The 17,346-nt window shown below is 52.9% G+C and overlaps 1 protein-coding gene across 3 annotated transcripts in view; it reads right to left on the reverse strand.

Annotated features, from left to right (window-relative positions):
• Positions 1 to 801: 801 nt before the first annotated feature.
• The window catches only part of IGF2BP2 (insulin like growth factor 2 mRNA binding protein 2), a 153,941-nt gene continuing 137,396 nt past the window's right edge, over positions 802 to 17,346 (reverse strand). For all 3 annotated transcript variants that reach the window (XM_045851530.1, XM_045851529.1, XM_045851528.1), the window contains 6 exons: positions 11,093 to 11,161; positions 10,099 to 10,215; positions 7,128 to 7,202; positions 5,590 to 5,721; positions 3,913 to 4,026; positions 802 to 2,671 (listed from right to left, as the gene is read on the reverse strand). In XM_045851530.1, coding sequence (XP_045707486.1) covers positions 2,579 to 2,671; positions 3,913 to 4,026; positions 5,590 to 5,721; positions 7,128 to 7,202; positions 10,099 to 10,215; positions 11,093 to 11,161 — 600 coding nt within the window. In that variant the 3' untranslated portion in view covers positions 802 to 2,578. The remainder of the gene's footprint in view (positions 2,672 to 3,912; positions 4,027 to 5,589; positions 5,722 to 7,127; positions 7,203 to 10,098; positions 10,216 to 11,092; positions 11,162 to 17,346) is intronic.

Consider the following 17,346-nt stretch of genomic DNA (forward strand, 5'->3'; position numbering starts at 1 on the left):
TATATAGGTAAGGAACACGTTTTAAGTGATTGGGAGCCCTCGGAGTTTGTCAGAAGGGGAAGTGGCTGCTGTGGAACCCATGCGTTCCCCTCCATCTGTCCCTGCTGGGCTCTGATGGCCGCCCCCAACAGCCTGACTGACCAACTCTTCATTGCTGAGGCCACTTGGGCTTCCGGTGGCCACCTCCGCCAGACCCCACAGGTCTATGAACACGGGGCTGCTGGAGGGGCAGCACTGCTCACCCCACCTTTTCAGACCCCCGGGGTGCTTTCAACTGGGCTCTGGGGAGGCCCAGGAACCTCTCCCCCTGACTTGTTGGGCATATTATCCTCCCCATTTCTTTCCTAAAGATAAACTCTTTCCCTGGCCAGGCTTCAAGTTCATTTACGACAGGGGCTGGTCTCACCTAGCTTTATCCGCAGCCAATCCATCCCTCTGGTTCTGTGATTCTCACACTTGAGCGTGACCGGATGTCACCTGGAGGGCTGGCTGAAACAACCACTGGGCCCCACCCCCAGAGTCTGACTTAGCGTGGACCCCCAGGGATCTGCATTTCTAAAAATTCCCAGGTAATAATGCTGCTACCAGTCTGGGGACTGTGCTTAGCTTCTCCCAGAGACCTTTGAGGAGATGCCCTCCTCCTCAGAGTAGCTTCCCAGCCCCGACTGTGTGTGTGCAGCTTGAGTCCCCAAGCCCCTTGAGTCCCCATGCCCCTCAGAGCAGAGCTCAGCTGACGCTTTGGTGGAGGGGGTGGGAGGGGCAGGCGAGGCTTGTTAAAAACAAGACACCATGACACCAGGATCTTGTTAGCTGGATATATTTCATTTTTTTTTGTTTGTTTTTGTTTTTGTCACAGAACACTGTTTGCAGTAGAGGAAACGGGCATTGCAGTCTGGTGGTTAAACGGCTTGTTCACATAAACCAGTACTTGTTCATCCTTTAGCGCAAAAAGCCCAATGGCACGTACCCTATTGAAATCCAGGACATCTCCGACATTTTGTTTTTCTTTGTCATCTTTTTTTTGTTTTTAATACACGTTTTCAAGGTGTGTCCAAAAGAAGGCCACGTGGGCTCCTGGCCAGCGGAAGACAAGTGATGGGAACAGCTGTCGCACACTTGGACTGTCCCCTTCTCCGGGCTGGCAGCTGGTGTCTTCGTTTTTTCTCCAACTCATTTTTATTAAAAAAATAAAAAAATGCTCCAACTATTAGTTTTACAAAATCTCTAAGGGAAACACAAGAGCAAGGTGCTGAGGTAAAAAACACCTGAGGTAGCTTTTTTTTGTGTGTTTTTCTCGTTAAAAAAATCTGTAAATTTAACGCCCTGGGCCAACGACCTCATGTAAATTGCTATTTTCTTCCACATTTTTTTTTAAAAAGAAAGAAACCATTTTGCTGAAAATCGATGGCTTATACACCAAAATGTAAAAAGACAAAATATATTCTTTCTTTGCAGAATTTGTGTTTGGTTTGTCTGACGGGTTCCTGTTTTCCTCTTCCAAAATGCTAGGACAAGTACCACTGACTCTTGTTCTTTTGAGTAACCAAGTGTGAGCTGAGGCTGGTTTGTGTGTCGCTTTTGTTCCTTTTGTGCGATGTGATACTCAGAGCACTGCTTTGCCTGGGGGTAGGGGGTGCAGACAGAGTGGAACTGAGACAGAGGGGTGCGGGGATTAAAAAGAATGGGCATGGAGGGGAAGGGGGAAGGGTGCGGAGAAAGGACACGGGGGAAACAGAGACAGAATTACATAGCAGTATGCAAAAACCAGTTCAAAACCTGTGAAGCAAAGAGAAATGGCCGTGTGGGCTAGACAGGGATGAAGAGAGACACAGTTTCCTCTTCAGAGAGACGGTATCCCTTCTGTTGACATACACAGGTGATCCAGAACTGCTGTGAGCGCCTTTTTGCCGAGATTGCCCTCTGGGTGAATTTTGTGTGTGGGTGGCCTCGAAGCTCCTTACTAACCCATTGGACCTCCCAAAGAATGACTTTAGTCTTTAAAGTCTAGAAAAGCCTGCTTTCTCTTTACAAAGAAAAAAAAAATTAATACTTGATTAAAAATTGGAGTTAGTTGAGTTATTTGATATATTATTTCTAAAATATATTAACGCTGCAGGCACCCTGTGTAACCCACAGGCCACGTAGCTTAACATCTTTTGCCTTCTAATATGTACACACATGTACAGAGACAATTTCCCACAGAAAAAGAAAAGGGTGTGAATTTTGCTTTGCTTCGAACACATTCACCTATGTTAGTTCAACTAAAAGGGATAGCGTGGTGGGGGTTAAGGAGAGATCCGAGTGGATGGTGAAGTGGATGGCTGGGAAGCCTGCAGAGGCCCTGGGGGGTGGCAGGAGGCCGGCCGGTGGCCCCACTGACCTCCACCTCCCTCCCACCCCGCCCCTGGCCCCTCGGAGCCTCAGGGCCTCTGCAGAGTCCCCGGTGCCTCCGCAGACTTCTCGTTCCTCAGGATGGTCTTTGGTTTGCTCCCGATGTGGCTGGCTGTGTTTGGTCTCGTTCTGTCAGGTGTTGGAAGGGCTACATTCATCCGTGGTTGTGCTGGTGCCTGTGGGAGCCTCACTTGCTGCGCTGTGAGGCGACTCCCTGAGGATACTTCTGCTCCTGCTGCTTCACCTGTTGCACAATTTCCCTGATCTTGCGCTGTGCAGTCTGCAGTGGGGGGGGGGGGGGGGGTTGGGGACAGGGGAGAAGAAGGAACCCAGTTGTGAGGATAAGCGGTGGAGGTGGGGCTTGGGGAAAGGAGGAGGTAGGCTCACAAAGTGTCACCCACCCGCTGAACCCCTTCCTATGGGGGCCTTTTCTGCCTGGAAGGAATGTGGCAGAGTTCCTCCCCCCAAGGCTGCTAGGAAAGGATAAGCGGGTGGAGCCCCAAAAGCTTTCAGCAAATTGCTGGACAGACAGGCCAGGGAGCAGGAGTAGGAACCAGTGACCAGGACGCCCCCTGCCAACCACACACACTTCATCCTCCAGTGCTGCGCACATTTCCCCAGTGACCGGGGAGAATGTTAGGAATATGACAGTAAGTGAAATGGAGAAGCAGTGATAAGCTGCAGCACACCCTCCACCCTGAACAACTGAAGAAAACATGTGAACTCAAACTTGACCCCTCACCCCAGTCCAGCGTTCCCACTGCAGGGAGACCCCTGCACACAGAACTGCAGGAACCTGGAGGCTCAGACACACTCCAGGGAGCGGCTTTGCCAAGACAGTCAGGCCTCCCGGCAGAGGCACAGGCCTGGGAGGGCTCAGACGGACCTTCCGCATAAGCCTAGCTTAGCCTGCCTTTGCCAGCTTGAGGCAAGGACCAAGGGTGCCCTATCCCGAAACCCAACCATCGAAACCCATGGAAAAGCACTAGGCCACAGGGTACAGAGCCACTGGCCCTTCTGAATAAAGACAAGCAGCTGTGTGGAGGCCATGTCCTGATGGGGGGCCAGCTAAGGAACTCGAGGGTCTCTTGTGACAGCACTGATGCTGAATGGAGCTTTCGGCACCCAGGGTGGTTATCGGGGCTCAGCTGGGGAGCCCCAAGGGCGGGCCTTGCTGGTGTGTGTGGCTTCCAGCAGAGCAAGGCTGTGATCAAAGCCTGAGTAGGAGGGTGAGGGAGCCGAGATCTCACACCGGGGTGTTTCAGGGACTTGACTCCAAAGTTCAATACTCTTTTTCCAACTCCTCTAGCATGCCTGGGGCCAGCCGTGCACAGGAGGCCTGGAACAATCTCCCTGGCCCTGCGGGCTGTGCCTGAGGAGCCAGGGAGAGGTTCCACCTGTGGGGGGCAAGGTAGGGTGGTGGGGTGTGTGTGCAGGGGCTGTGGCCGCCCGACAGGCCACCAACAGCGCAGAAACGAACAGAGACTGGCAAGAAACACCAGGCCCTCACAGCACAGGTACCTGGCTAGCAAAGAAATGCCCGATGATTCTGACGATCACTTCCTCATTTTCATCTGGCGTTTGGTCACGAGGCACGATGACTTCTGCACTGGTTAGGTTCTGCAATTCATTCACCTGTGACGGGAGAGCATGGTTTGAACTGCTCACCTGTGCTTCAAGCTAGCACACCCCTGCCCTGGTCACCTGTGGCCACGCTAGTTTGGACCACGGGAGGCCCCATGACAGGGAGACAGAATCCAGCCCCTGAGTCCATGGAGCCGCTTCTGGGGCTGAACCCTCACTCTGGACATGCCGTCACTGTGGTTCCCGCACATGCTCACAGTGACCCCGGGCTTCCCAGTCACCCGGGGATGAAAACCTCGACTGGACATGCTCTTCCGGGTGCCACCTCTGAGCCGAAACACTGAACCTTCCTTTTGAAGGATGCTCTGCTCTCTTCCCTGCTCTTCATTTGCATTCTGGCCTGAGTCCTGCCTATGCTGCCCCCACCTCTGGGTTGTCATGTCCTCTCCCTGCCACTCCTGGGCCTGGGTCCACCTCTTTGTGAAGCCCCCTGCCCATGCTGACCTTGCCTCATCTACACCCCATCTCCTGCACTTGGGGGTCCCACCCCTGCCTCCCTGGGACGACACCTCCTGAGGGCCTGCACCATGGCTCCTGGCCCCGTCACAGCACTCAGCACGCCCACGCAGGGGGGACAGCTGACAGTCTCTGGACATGGAAGGACTCAGGATTCTACTCCCTGTGGCCTCATCTGCTTTCAGCTTGCCTAGAGCCCGGGGTGTGTGCTGGTGGGTGGGGGCCGCATTCCTGGACAGAGGGACTAACCGGCACGCCAAGCAACTTGACTCCTTTGTAAGGTACCTCATTATGTCTAGAAGTGGGCTTTGATTCCTCTAAGGGTTTTTATGTAAAGAGAAAACAGGGCACACACACTCACTCACTCACTCATTCACTCACTCAGGACCACAGAGAACTCCCAAATTCCTGCCCCCTGACACAGCCCCCTGCCCACCTGGGTCTGACGGGCGGCTCATTTTGAAAGGCTGCAGAGCTCATTCTCTGATGCTTTTCAAATTACCCTGTGGTATGACCCCCTCCAGGTTAAAAACCTTGATTGTTTTGTTAAAAACTGTTTCCTTCTCGCCCACCACCCCGCTGCTGAACTAGCTCCCCAGCAGCAGGTGTCCAGATGTGGAAACCACAGGAAGACTGGATCTGCGGGGAGGCGGGGGTGGGGGTGGGGGGTGTCTGAGCCCGGGGCAGCCGTGGGGAGGGTCTGAGGAGCAGAGAGGAGGACACCAGAGGCCGCGGGCCCGGAGCCTGTGTGTCAGTGGGGATGGTGATCTGCCAAGCGGGTGCACCCTGGGCGGGACCCCACTCCGGGTCAGCTTCCTGCTGATGTGTGTGGATGCAGAGCCAGCAGGAGGCAGCCTCCCCGTGTTCAGGGAGCAGCCACCACTCCAGCCCCAGCATGAGCCGAGCGAGGTGCAGGACCCTGGCGTCTTGGGCACACGCACTGGGCTCAGGCAGCAGCGTGGATCTGGGATCCCCGACTCCGGAGTGCTGCCGATTACACTGGTGTTCTTGAAGGGCCCCCCGCCTCGGAGGCCCAGGGGGGAGTCTGGCCAGGCAGGGCGACGGCCCGCAGACGAAGCCAGCTCAGAGCGCACTTACGGTTTTGCCGCCCTTGCCGATCACCCGGCCAGCTGTGGAAGAGGGCACTCTGATGTGGGCTTCCAGCTTCACCTCTTCTTTGGGGTTAAAGAAGTTTTCTTCCTTCAGTTTCCCAAAGATCCGCCCCTGGGCCTGAGAGCAAGATGTGACCGATGAACCTTGCAGCCACCTCGAGTCAGCAGTGCAGCTGCTGGAGTCACGAGCCCAGCAACGGCACGGCCCAGCCCCAGACTCACTCGGACCGGGGGCCGGGGCCATGTGCCCCGCTTTGGCTCGGGCACGTGCCTGGCAGTGCCAGCACTGTGCAAGGTGTGCAGGAGTACCTGAGCGTCTTCACGGTTTGCACACGCTCACACCTTTGGCAGCTGTCCATATGCTGGGGTGGGGGGTAGTGAGGGGCAGAACCGTGTGCCATTTCTGCATCCCTAGCACCTACAGACGCTTGCGTGAACGGATTCACTGGGGGAATCCTTAACTCCCTCCCAGCACGGTCTGCCCAAGCCTGGTTACTGCGGGATGGCGGTGAGGGCAGCGGGGATGGGACTCTATGAGCCTGATCTTGCTGCTCAGTGTCTAACTGCAAAGCCAGTGTAGCCAAGTGGTTACTGTTCTTAGGAAAAGAAAAAAAACAAACCCTAAAAAAACTGAGATACCATTTAAATTACCTAAAATTCACCATTTTAAAGAGTACACTTCAGTGTTTTGGTATATTCACTTCACTGTACAACCATCACCGCCCTCCAGGATGCTGCCGCCCCCTCCCCAGTAACAGCCGCTGTGCGCAGCGAGTCCCGGCCCTCCCCGCCCCGGCCCCGGCTGCCACTACTCTGCTCTCTGTCTGCCTGGACTCGCCCGTCCCGGACATCCCACACACGTGGGGCCACACGGTCCACGGCCTTTCCTGTCAGCCTCCTCTCGGTGTGACCTGCCCCGGCTCCCCCCCCCGCCGCTGTGGTGCGTATCAGGGTGCCGGTCCTTTCTCCGGCTGCGGAATAGTCTATCGTGCGGGTTACTGTTCTGGAGCGGTTCCGCGTGTTAGTTTCAGCTTCTCAAATTTTAAATATTTTTAATGATAAGGATTATCCTTTCATAAATATTTTTGTTAGGAAACTCAAGTCATAATTTTCCTTGGGGAGAGAAAAGGGCAAAAAAACCCAACCAAATAAAACCCCGGCGCGCCCGCCTCCCCTCGCAGCGTCTCTGCGCCCCCGCAGCCGGGAGGGCAGCCGTGGCCACAGGGGCCCGAGACACGCTTCCTCACAACCACGGCTGAGGGGGCAGTGAGTCGGAGGAGGCGCTGTTCGAACTGGGCGCAGGCAGACGACCCGCTGGTCCCCGGGAGAGAGGGGGTGGGGAGGGCTCCGAGCGGAGGGAACAGCCTGGAGCGCGGAGGCCAGGGTGCGTCTGAGACCAGGAAGTAGCAAAGAGCCTTGAACATGCCTCTGAGGTGGCTGCTGCCTGCAGAACGGCCCTCGGTTCCCGCCAACAGGCTGCCCTGTGCTGTGGCCTGCAGGGCTCAGGTAGCCCTTGGCACTGACCTTGAACTGGGCTTCGGGGGGCCCGGTGATGATGACCATCCTTTCGCTGACGTCTGGGCCTTCCGCCGGGGCGATCTGCAGGTCACAGGAAAGGACAATGCTGCTGCCTGGCTGCGGGCCCCAGCCCCTCTCGTCAGGGTGGCTGGCGCTCACGCTAGTAAGGGACTATGGGGCTCTGCCTCTGCTTCGTCTGACCCCTGCTGCCTCCACTCTGGGGCTCGGGAAGTCACGGCCAGTCACGGCCGTAGTGCTCAGGGCCCATTTTTGGAGTCTGGCCGCCCAGGGAGGGTTGGCAGCGGGTCAGTAGTTGCTGCCTGCCCCTGCCCCGAGCACCAGCAGGAACTGGCTGCCTTCCACCGAGGGAGTCAAAAGCTCTAGGAAAAGGGAGGTACAGACTGTGCCAACTGACCCAGGGCCCAGGGGGAGGAAGGCTCAGTCCACAGAGGCCTTAACGTGGAGGCGGCTCGCCGGAAAGGTAACTGTGCTCTACTTCTCGGCTCCCAGGGCGGTCGGCTGTGCGTGACAGGGAGCTGGGGCGGGGGCAGCTAGGAGGCAGGCTGAAAGGCTAATTCTCAATTCACGTTGACCCAGTCAATTCTGCCATCCTGTCCACTTCCCAGTGGCTCATGGCTGCCTGGCTCAGATGCTGCAAGAAACCCACCCCCCCTCTCAATTGTCCGGCATCCACCAGCCCAGACCCGAGGTCTGAGCACAGGGCGTGACTCTGGCTTCACAGCGGCACTCCACGGGCAAACCCTCCGAGGACCAGGAATGCAGACCCCGTTTTACGAGGGAAGCAGATGGCACCCAGAGAGGTGAGGTGACTGCCAAGATCACAGGGCTGAAGCAAGGCCAGGCATCGGGTACCCCTGGCTGGCAGTGTCGACAGGAATTTGTGTGGGGCTCTGGAGCCTGCGCACCAGATGCCGTGTGGCACAGGGAGCGATGGGAGCTCTGTGTTTGCCTGTAACCAGTGTCTCTCGGCGTGTGCACCTCCCAGCCTCGGCTCCCCCCACCCACATATTAGTTAGTTAGAAAGCTGTCCCCCTGCCTGTCGGCCTCAAACGTGCCACTGGTTGTGGCCTCGGACCCCTGGAGAGGCAGCCAGTTGGAATTCCCTGGAGTGAGACCTTGCTGCAGAGACAGATGCTTTCAGAAGCCTGCCAGGGTAAAGGGCATCTAGCAAGAACCAGGTCGACTTTAAAAAGCAGGAATCTTCTCTCACATACACTTGGCTCCTCTCCTCTTCCTTACCGCTCTAGGCAGAGGCAGAGGCTGAGGAAGGAGCGGGCTGTTAGCCCAGCAGAGCAGACACCCCGCACGCCACCAGGCTGCAGAGCCCAGCCTGTCCTCCTGGTCCAGCCCTGCTGTCTCTGCCCATCTCAGAGGTCACCAGCAAAGTGACAGACCACCACTTAACCTTTGAGGACATGAGGACTGGTAGGGAATGAGCCTGGTATGGCACCCAGGCAGCTGACACAGTGGGGAAACACGGGACCAGAAATCAGACAGCCTGGTCAAATCTCGGCGTTCACATTCACTAGCTCTGCGGCCTCTGCTACATCACTGGTGCCTCTGAACCCCGGTTCCTCAGACACAATGGTAAATGGAGGGCTACTGCTGCAGTTAGCGCCAGTAGGTGCTCAGTGTCCCACAGAGCAAGAGAATGTATACCCGAGAGCCAGTCCCGCCACCCACCTGCCTTGCTGTGTCCCCGTACCTCTCTAACGGTCCCTTAGGGGGAAAAGGGAGGATTTGATGAGACGGTCCCTCAAGTCCTTTTCAGTTGAAACCCTCTCATTCCATCTCCTGAGTGGTACCTCAGACCACAGGACTGAACACTGGGAAAGGCCTTTGGGGTGTGGCCAGCCCAGCGTCTTCCACGCCTTACCTGCCCCACCACGAGGGCGGGGCCAGCACAACTCGGGCCAGGGTCTCACCTGCAACCCCACCACTCCCCCCCCCGCAACACCTGAGGGCTCTCATCTAGACCATCCACTCTGCAGTTGGGATAAATGAGTCCTGGAAGGGGAAATGGTTTACCTAAATAAAATTCTTTTATGGTCTCACTGCGATCTTCGTTCTGCATTACTCAGAGTGTTTTGTTTTTGTTTTTTTTTTCTCCAGCACACTTGCTGTGGGAGAAATTCCAGCTCTTCTTGGAGAGAAAGTATAAGCCTTCTTTCTCTCCAAGTCATGAGACTTCTGGTGCAGAATTCCGGGCTGTCCCGTGGCAGCAAACTATTTTACGTAACAACGGAAACTCTGTTTCCGAAAGTGTTTCACGAGGCTTGGGACGTGCTCGGCATTCTGCCCCAGAGTCAGAGCTGATAGCTGGGCTTGGAGCCGGACCAGGGGCACATAATCCTCCCCTTTCAGCTTCTCTGACATTCTTCACATTGTGCTCGAGGAGGCAGGATGTGGATGCGTAAGGGCAGCTACGCCTGTGCCCACAACCATCCCCATGAATCAGGGGCCTTCCTTCCGAGCCTCCTGCGGCCTGGGGCTTCTCATCGGGCTGTGCCACCAGCCCCATATTTATCTATGTTTTATCACCTGTCGCTTTCAAAGAGGTTTGCACTCAAACTACTTTTTTTTCAGAGTTCAAGGGTTTGTGAAGTGGACACTAGTTAATAAAGCACCGAAGCGCTGAAACCTGCTCAGTATACAATTCTCCACTTACGCTCACTCCCTTAGTTGGGGAAAATCCCTCCGCCTCAGAGGGAGGACAATGGCAACCCAAGGAGAACTGGGATGGCTGATCTATTACACGAATGTTCTTTTCCTAATTCAGTTGTTAGTTGGACAGAAATAGTTCTGGAGGCCGACTTTTCAGCTGGTGCGGGACTGTCCCCGGAGGGCGCAGAAGCTGCCATCCTCCGAGGGCGGGACGAAAGGAGCAAGGGCCGAGGGTGGGGAGAAGGAAGGAGGTGGAAGGGGGGTTACAAAAGGCTGTTGAGAGCAGCTTTACCTTGATGGAGGCCCCCGCGAATCTCGCCAGCTGCTTAATGTGCGCCCCCTTCTTCCCGATGATGGCCCCCACGGCCTGGGTTGGGATGAAGAGATTCACGATCTCCTGCTCCGGGTACTGCAGGGGCAACACAAGACAGAAGACATTCCAGGAAGTTACCGCGCATCTCCTTTGAGCCACGTGGTGGGGTGTCCCCGGGGCCCAGAACATGGCCAGAAGGGTGCACGGGTTTTACTGCAGCCGAGGGCTCTGCGGGCGGGACGCTTCAAGGAGGAAGCAGAACACAAGCACGTGAGACACGACAATCCAAACGCAAGCTCCTCTAGAGCCTCTGCATGTGCTGGACACAGAACGTTCTCCATTCACAGGTTTTCTGTCACTCGCCCAAGTGTTTCACCCGTCTTCATCCAGGAAATCAACTAAACGTACAGGGCCTGAGCGTAGGGCGCAGAGCCGCTTTGTCAGAGGGAACGGGAAGCTGCCCGTCCGCCCTGCAGCCAGGAGTGGCACTTTCCCCAGAGTGGTACCGCATTCAAAATAAGGCGGCCACTAAACCTGCCCGGTGACAGCCCAGAGGGACACGGGCGAGGCCACAGGGACCTGTGCTGCAGGGGTACGCAGAAATAGAAGGACCCCCCCTTTGCTGGACCTGCTTCAAAGACCTTTGAAAACTCTGGCCTTCAGCCCAACACCAGCTCCCCGTCCGACCTGCAGGACTGTGAGCATCAGCGGGACCAGCAGGACTGTGAGCATCAGCGGGACCAGGACCGGGACTGGCCACCGCCTCGAAGACCCTCTAGTGCACTGGGGCGCTGGCCCGTCCAGTGTGCTTCTGGCCTGCCAGGTGTCATCCCCGGACGACCTGGCACCACAGGGCCCGGCGCCCACAGGCACTCACAGGCGCACGTTCGCCAGTCGGTCCACCCAGGACAGCATGGTGCCAGCCCCAGGGGCGAGGGAGAGGGGCGGGTGGGGCTGAAGGAGGGGCACTTACGGAGTGGTGATGCGGAAACGGGCCGAACTGGTGAGGGGGGTACAAGCTGGAGAAGTATCCAGAGTGTGTCTGCAGTGGGAGAGAAAGCGTCAGTCAGCGGTGCCCTGGGGGGCACTCACCAAACTCAGGGCAGCAAGATTGCTGCGCACAGCACAGCTCTCTGCACCGCCACCTGGCCAAGCTCTCACCCTGCTCCACCTGGCCCTGCACAGCACATGGGGCTGGGCAGTGTTGAGCGCTTCCAGCTGGGCCGTGCTTTGGACTCCTGGGAACTTACCCCGGAGCCAGTGCACACTCGGGCACGGCCCCCACTCACACCCACAGGGTCGGAGAGTGCCAGGGACACACCCAAGACTTACACAAAACACGCAAACACGCTCCTGGGCAGTCAGGCCAGCGAGCTCCATCAGAGTGTTTCAGAAGGAAGAGGGAGATCAAGAAAAGATAAACTCAGAGAGAGGCTGGGAGGAGAGAAAGAGAATGAATGAACGTATGGTGTGTGAGTGTGGGGGAGGGGCACAGGGACGGGAAGGCTGATGTGGATGGAAGAAAACAGAGCTATTAGGGAAGTTGCAATTAAGAAGGAGCTGCTTTCCTACTGAACACCTACTGTGCACTAGTCTGTGATAGATACTTTGTGTCTGTTATGAAACTCTCCTGACCCTGACTGTAGTCCGTAAAACAGGAATATGTCTGACTTTACATACATATTCCTATAGACTGGACACTGGCCAGAGTCCCAAAGTCTAGTCAACAGCATTTTACATAAGGCCAAGTACACGCTGCCACACCTGTCACCGGCTCTGAGCACCGATCCCTCAGGCCCGCCCTGCAAGGTAACCTCCAGGAAGATCGTCCTGACATCGGTAAGACACAGGCACAGCTTGGCAGTGAGGGGACCTAGCTCTCACCCGAGAGCCATGGAGCAAGTCTCGTGGGACCCTCCACCTCCTGAACCCCCAGTGGGACTCGGAGCTCTGGGCACAACTTCGCCTTATGACACATTGGGACAAAATGAAACTGTTCCCCGTTTTGAGCTTGGAGAGTGGACTGGCTTTGCAGGGAGAGAGATAAGCACTATTGGGTGTGTCTCCCAAGGGTGCTCTAGGTGCCTGGGGGGCAGCTTATGGAAGGAGGGAACCAACTCATTTCTGTAGGAGCCTTTGCTTTTTCAGACTTAGAGGCGGCAGCAGCACCTCCTGGCCACAAGAGGGGGCTATAAGACCAGCCTTCTCTCTTCCAAGTTTTGAAAGGAAGCTAAGTGACCAGGTTTGTCAGACTTGGTCCTGTTCTTCTAGAAGAGCATCAGCTCTGGACCCGTCTCTGTGCAGGTCCCTGTTCTTCGGGTTGTCCTGGGCCATGGAGGGTGGGTGGAGAATTCCTGCAGAGTTTCTGCTCAAAGCTCTACCTTGGGGAAAGGACATGCCTGCCCGCTTCCCACCAGGACAGCCTTTTCTTTAGCCCTTATAGCAGAAATAATTCTTCCCTGAATTGTAATTTGCTTTTTCCTCACAAAAACTCAAGTGAGGTCAAGAATACACAGGCCACAGTGTGGCTGCTATTCTGGATTCAAATACTAACAACATAAACACTATTACATTTAGATTTACTGCTTTGTATTCATGAATTCCTACAGCTGGAAAACTGAGTGCAGACAAGTTCATTCTACCTGAGGCGCTGCCATCTGTGTGCATAGGCTGGGTTTGGGAGTCGGAAGACTCAGAAGACCTGACATGGAAGCACTAGCTCTTTATAAGCTGGAATAATTTATTCAGCCTTGCTGAGCCCCATCCACAAATGGATTAAAATAATATTTAGATCTTATAATATTGTTGAGGATTCATTCAATCATCATGCATGCAAAAGATATTTGAGCATCTACTATGTGTGTAGCACTGTTCTAGGGGCTGGGACACTACTCAGACGGAGGTCACACTGCTGCCATGGGTCTTATGTTCTGCTGGGGAGGCAGACAAGGGCTGTGAAAAAAGTGAACAGGACGACGTGAGGAAGGGGAGCTGGGGCGATGAGGGGGAGGGGATGGCGGCGTTGGTTGGAGTGGTCCCGGAGGGCTCCTGGAGGAGGCAGCCTCTGAGGTAGGAAGAGGTGGAGCCTTGTGCAAGGCACTGGGGAGGGAACATTCGAAGCACAGTTCTTAGAGATCCAGAGCTAGGGCAGGGGTTGGTCTGTTTCAAAAACAGAAAGCAGGCCCTTAGAGCAGTAGCAGGAGTCCACATGGCAGGACGTGCTGGGGAGGCAGGCAGGGCGAGGTCACGCAGGGCCTTGTGGGCCTGGTTTGGACATGGATTTGACCCCAAGTACAAGGGATGCCACTGAAAGATGTGACGTGGCATTCAGTAAGGTCACAGGAATGAAGACTCTATCACCAGGCACTGTGTGGCTGAATGGATGAGTACTTACTTACACCAAACACATGGCTTATCAGGGCATACTTTCTATTTCCCACCCGCCCAAGCCTGCACGGCATCTACAACCTCGGGTGGGAAGGGCCTTTGCAAACATGCTTAGACAGAATGGTCAGAAGAATCACCTGTCAACAACTGAATAAATGTTCTCTTTAATGTTTCCCATTAAAGGTTGTAGCCATTTGAGGAACCAAGGTTGCAGGGAAGGGGGTTCAGAGTGGAACCCCCAACCCCAATATGGCAGTTGGGCTCCCTGTCTCAGTTTGAGGGTCCCAGCTGTTTTCTGACAGAGAAGGTACTTTATTTTTGAGTGTTTCAAAAGCATTACGACACTGGGGAAGGGGACAGGAGGGGCGACAGTGAAGGTGCCACTGCCAGGGGCACCCCACGCCCTGCCAACAGACAAGCAGCAGGGGAGCGGCCACTCCAATCCACAGTTCATTTCCCGATCTGAGTTTGGGGGAACCGGGGCCTGCTTTTCCTCTAGGCCTGACTGTGTGGGGCGGCAGAGGGGGGCGGGCAGCAGGTAGAGAAGCACATATCAAACACTCTTGTGAAAATTAAAGAGGGAATTAGAAACAGTTGGGCTGCTTTTCCCAGCAGAACTGTCGGGTCCTCAGTTCCAAACTGTTTCATATGACCACCTGCTGCATGACTTAGATGCTCCTCTGCGTCATGAAGAAATCGGGGGGAGGCAATGGAGAGGGCAGGGTCAGGCATACAAATCACGTTAGAAAATTTAAGTAGCTTTAGCATGAAGACAGAATCATGACATTCTGCAAAGGGGGCAGGTGCCCCCCCTGGGAACTGGGGACACACACACGGGACTGGGAAGGGTGGCAGAGTCGGCTGGAGGGGTCAAGGGTCGGGGTCATGGGCAGAGCTTTCCAAGACTCAGAAAGTGCACCGTTCTACCCTGGTTTGTCCGAGTCCCTCCTCACATTCCTGTTTTATCCACCTCTGTGCGCTCTCCTAGGATGACCTCCGGAGCTGACGGAACTGGTAACACAGCAGGAGGTAGAGCCAAGGTTTGAGTACAGATCCCCGTCTGATTTTGCAGCCTATGGTCTTGACCACCGCACCCAATACTGCTCACCTGAAACATTCCCAATTCCCCGGTCAGGCGGGGCCCACGGTGCACGTTATAAGAAAGCTCTAATACGTTTAGGTGTCAGGGCTCTGTTGAGTTTATGTAAATACATGAAAGGAAAACTAAAATTCCTTAAACATTTGTAGAGATAACGGCATGAAAGAGGGGAACAAGGCAAGCAAATGACCCCCGTGAATCACCTCAGGAAAGAGGGAGAATTCCTGCTTCAAGTCTGCCTGACTTCCTGGTGGGACTCAAGAAGACAGTGCTTGAGTAGACTGCGATGGGAAAACACCAACCAGAGAACCAGAATGATCTTGGAAATTAGAAACGTGATTAGTGAAGTAAAAACTCAACAGCACCATATAAACAGCAGAACAGACACCTCAGAAAAGCCAACTGGAGCCTTAGAAGATTAAGGCCTTCAAAACAGAAAGATGGAATTACAGACACGAAGGGAGTGCAAAGACCTACTATCCGTGACGTGGGAACTCCAGAGAGAGAGAGAGTGCAGTGGAGTTAGGAGAAGCAATATTAAAACTAACCACAGGAGCAAAAGATTTTCCCGAGCCGAAGAAAATCTTGAACCTGTAGATCGAAGGACTCAGATTCAGATTTCTGAATTCCAAGGGTAAAGGCAAAATAATACAAAAGGCAAACCTCTTACAGACGGAAAAAGCAGCTCACCTACAAAAGAACGAGAACGATGCTGGTTGTGCACTCACCTGAAAAACCAAATGCAGAATGTTTTCAAAGTTCCAAGGGAACCCTGACCCTAGCATTTCTAAATACCCAGTTGGACTTTCATTCATGAGTGAGGGGAAAAGAAAGGCATTTTCAGAATAGAAAGGTGTAAAAATTATACTACTTATGTATTATTCCTGAAAAAAAAATAGTTTGAGGGAGTATTCCAAACAAACAGAAACTAATAACTCAAAAAAATCAGAGGGTACGTAACGCAAGAAACTGTCTGCAGTGAGCAAAGAAACCAGTAAAAGTATATCGTTAATTCTAAATAACCGTGGATTATGAGATTGTGTATTCGTTAAGGAAAAAAGCTGATTTGGACTGAAATTCGAGATCATTTCTAGAATAAGATGGCCAAACACATTAATACACAAAACCTGTTAGAAATAAAGAATTTGATGAAATCATAATCATAGTGGCAGAACAGTAAACTGCTTTGAAAGTTGAAGTCACACAGAGAAAAAAAAACTTTCTGTAGAGGTTACGAGCCATAAACTGGACGCTTGCCTTTACTGCTGCAAACCCAGCTTTGAAGCCCAGCAGCAGACGGTGCCTCCTCCCAAATGCCCAGGATTTAAAAAAACTGATCGTGGATGAGCAAGGCCACAAAAACCAGAATGTTCCCATCACATTCTCTGCATACGAAGCACAGGAAACAATTGCAAGATAACAAAAAAGAAACACTTAACTGCTTAGAAACTTAAAGAAATGGAAAAAGTCCTAGCAAATCCAAGTTAGGAAAAAAAAAGAGAGAAAACACAAATATACAGCCATGGGTAAGAGAAGGTTTACAGTTATAATACAAATAAATGATGTAACAATAAATAAGTAACACAAGAAAAACTGTGTTTCACATGCTCACAACGGTAAACCTACTTTTGCCCACACCTGTACAGTGTGAGGAAGTGAAAGAGATACAACCACAAGTGTGGAGATTTAAAAGGCAGTGGTCTGCTCTGTACAACATGATGCCAATACATATAAAAAGACAGATGGAATGAATACTTTCATAGGAAAATATAAATCAACAAAACCATGTCAAAACCTATTAATAAATTGAAAAGCTTACTAGTGCTAGAGGCCCAGATGTTTCACGAAGTAGTCTTATCAAATCTTCAAGAAGCAGAAAACACCCACATATTCTCTCATTTTCCCACGCACAGTAAAAGGTAGTCATCCTTCCAATTCACTCTTGGAGGGATAAATAACCCCGCTGTTAAAACTGTCAAAGAGAACATAAAACCACAGTGATCGCAGTGTGGAACAAGACAGGTGGTGGAAGAGCGTCCAGGGGCCTTGAAGTGGGAATTCTGTGCATGACAAAGCTGACATTTCGAATCGAGTGATAAAATGGTATCTTACTCCATAAATGATTTCAGGAAAATTGGCTCTCTGTTTAGGGGAAAAAAGTCAGATCCCTATCTCAAAGTGTAAGTCAAAATAAATTCCCTTTGTGTTACAGACATAAATATAAGCAAAAATTCCCCCAAATCAGCCACTAAACAGTATTGTAAGACAACACAGGGGTGAAAGAAGGCTTCTTCCTTAGCATGACACTGAAAGCAAGAAGTCTGTCCATGAAGGGAAATATCACTTATCTAGCTACTTTAATTCTTAAAATCTCTGCATGAATTCTGTTGAAGGGAAATCTGTAAGAATTTAAATTGCATCTACCCTTTGATATAGTAATTCCAATCTTAGAGAATTTTCTTTTGCATATACTTACACACTTGTGCCAAGACTTATGTATACAGATACTCCTTTTGACACTCTGTAGCAGAGAAAAGCTGGACACAACCCAAACCTCTCAAAATCGTGTCCTGGTTAGAAAACTAGAGCAAAATTCATTCAATGGAATAGTAAGTAGCCATTGAAGAGAAACAGGTCTAGCAATGGAAAGATGCCCATAAAGAGTAAAGAAATAACTTGTAATTCACTGCGCATGACACGATCCCATTCATACATTTCAACAACACAACTGGAGGTACACT

Source organism: Phyllostomus hastatus, unplaced genomic scaffold (genome assembly GCF_019186645.2).
Source record: "Phyllostomus hastatus isolate PE091 unplaced genomic scaffold, TTU_PhHast_1.1 phas_contig_86, whole genome shotgun sequence".
NCBI lineage: Eukaryota > Metazoa > Chordata > Mammalia > Chiroptera > Phyllostomidae > Phyllostomus > Phyllostomus hastatus.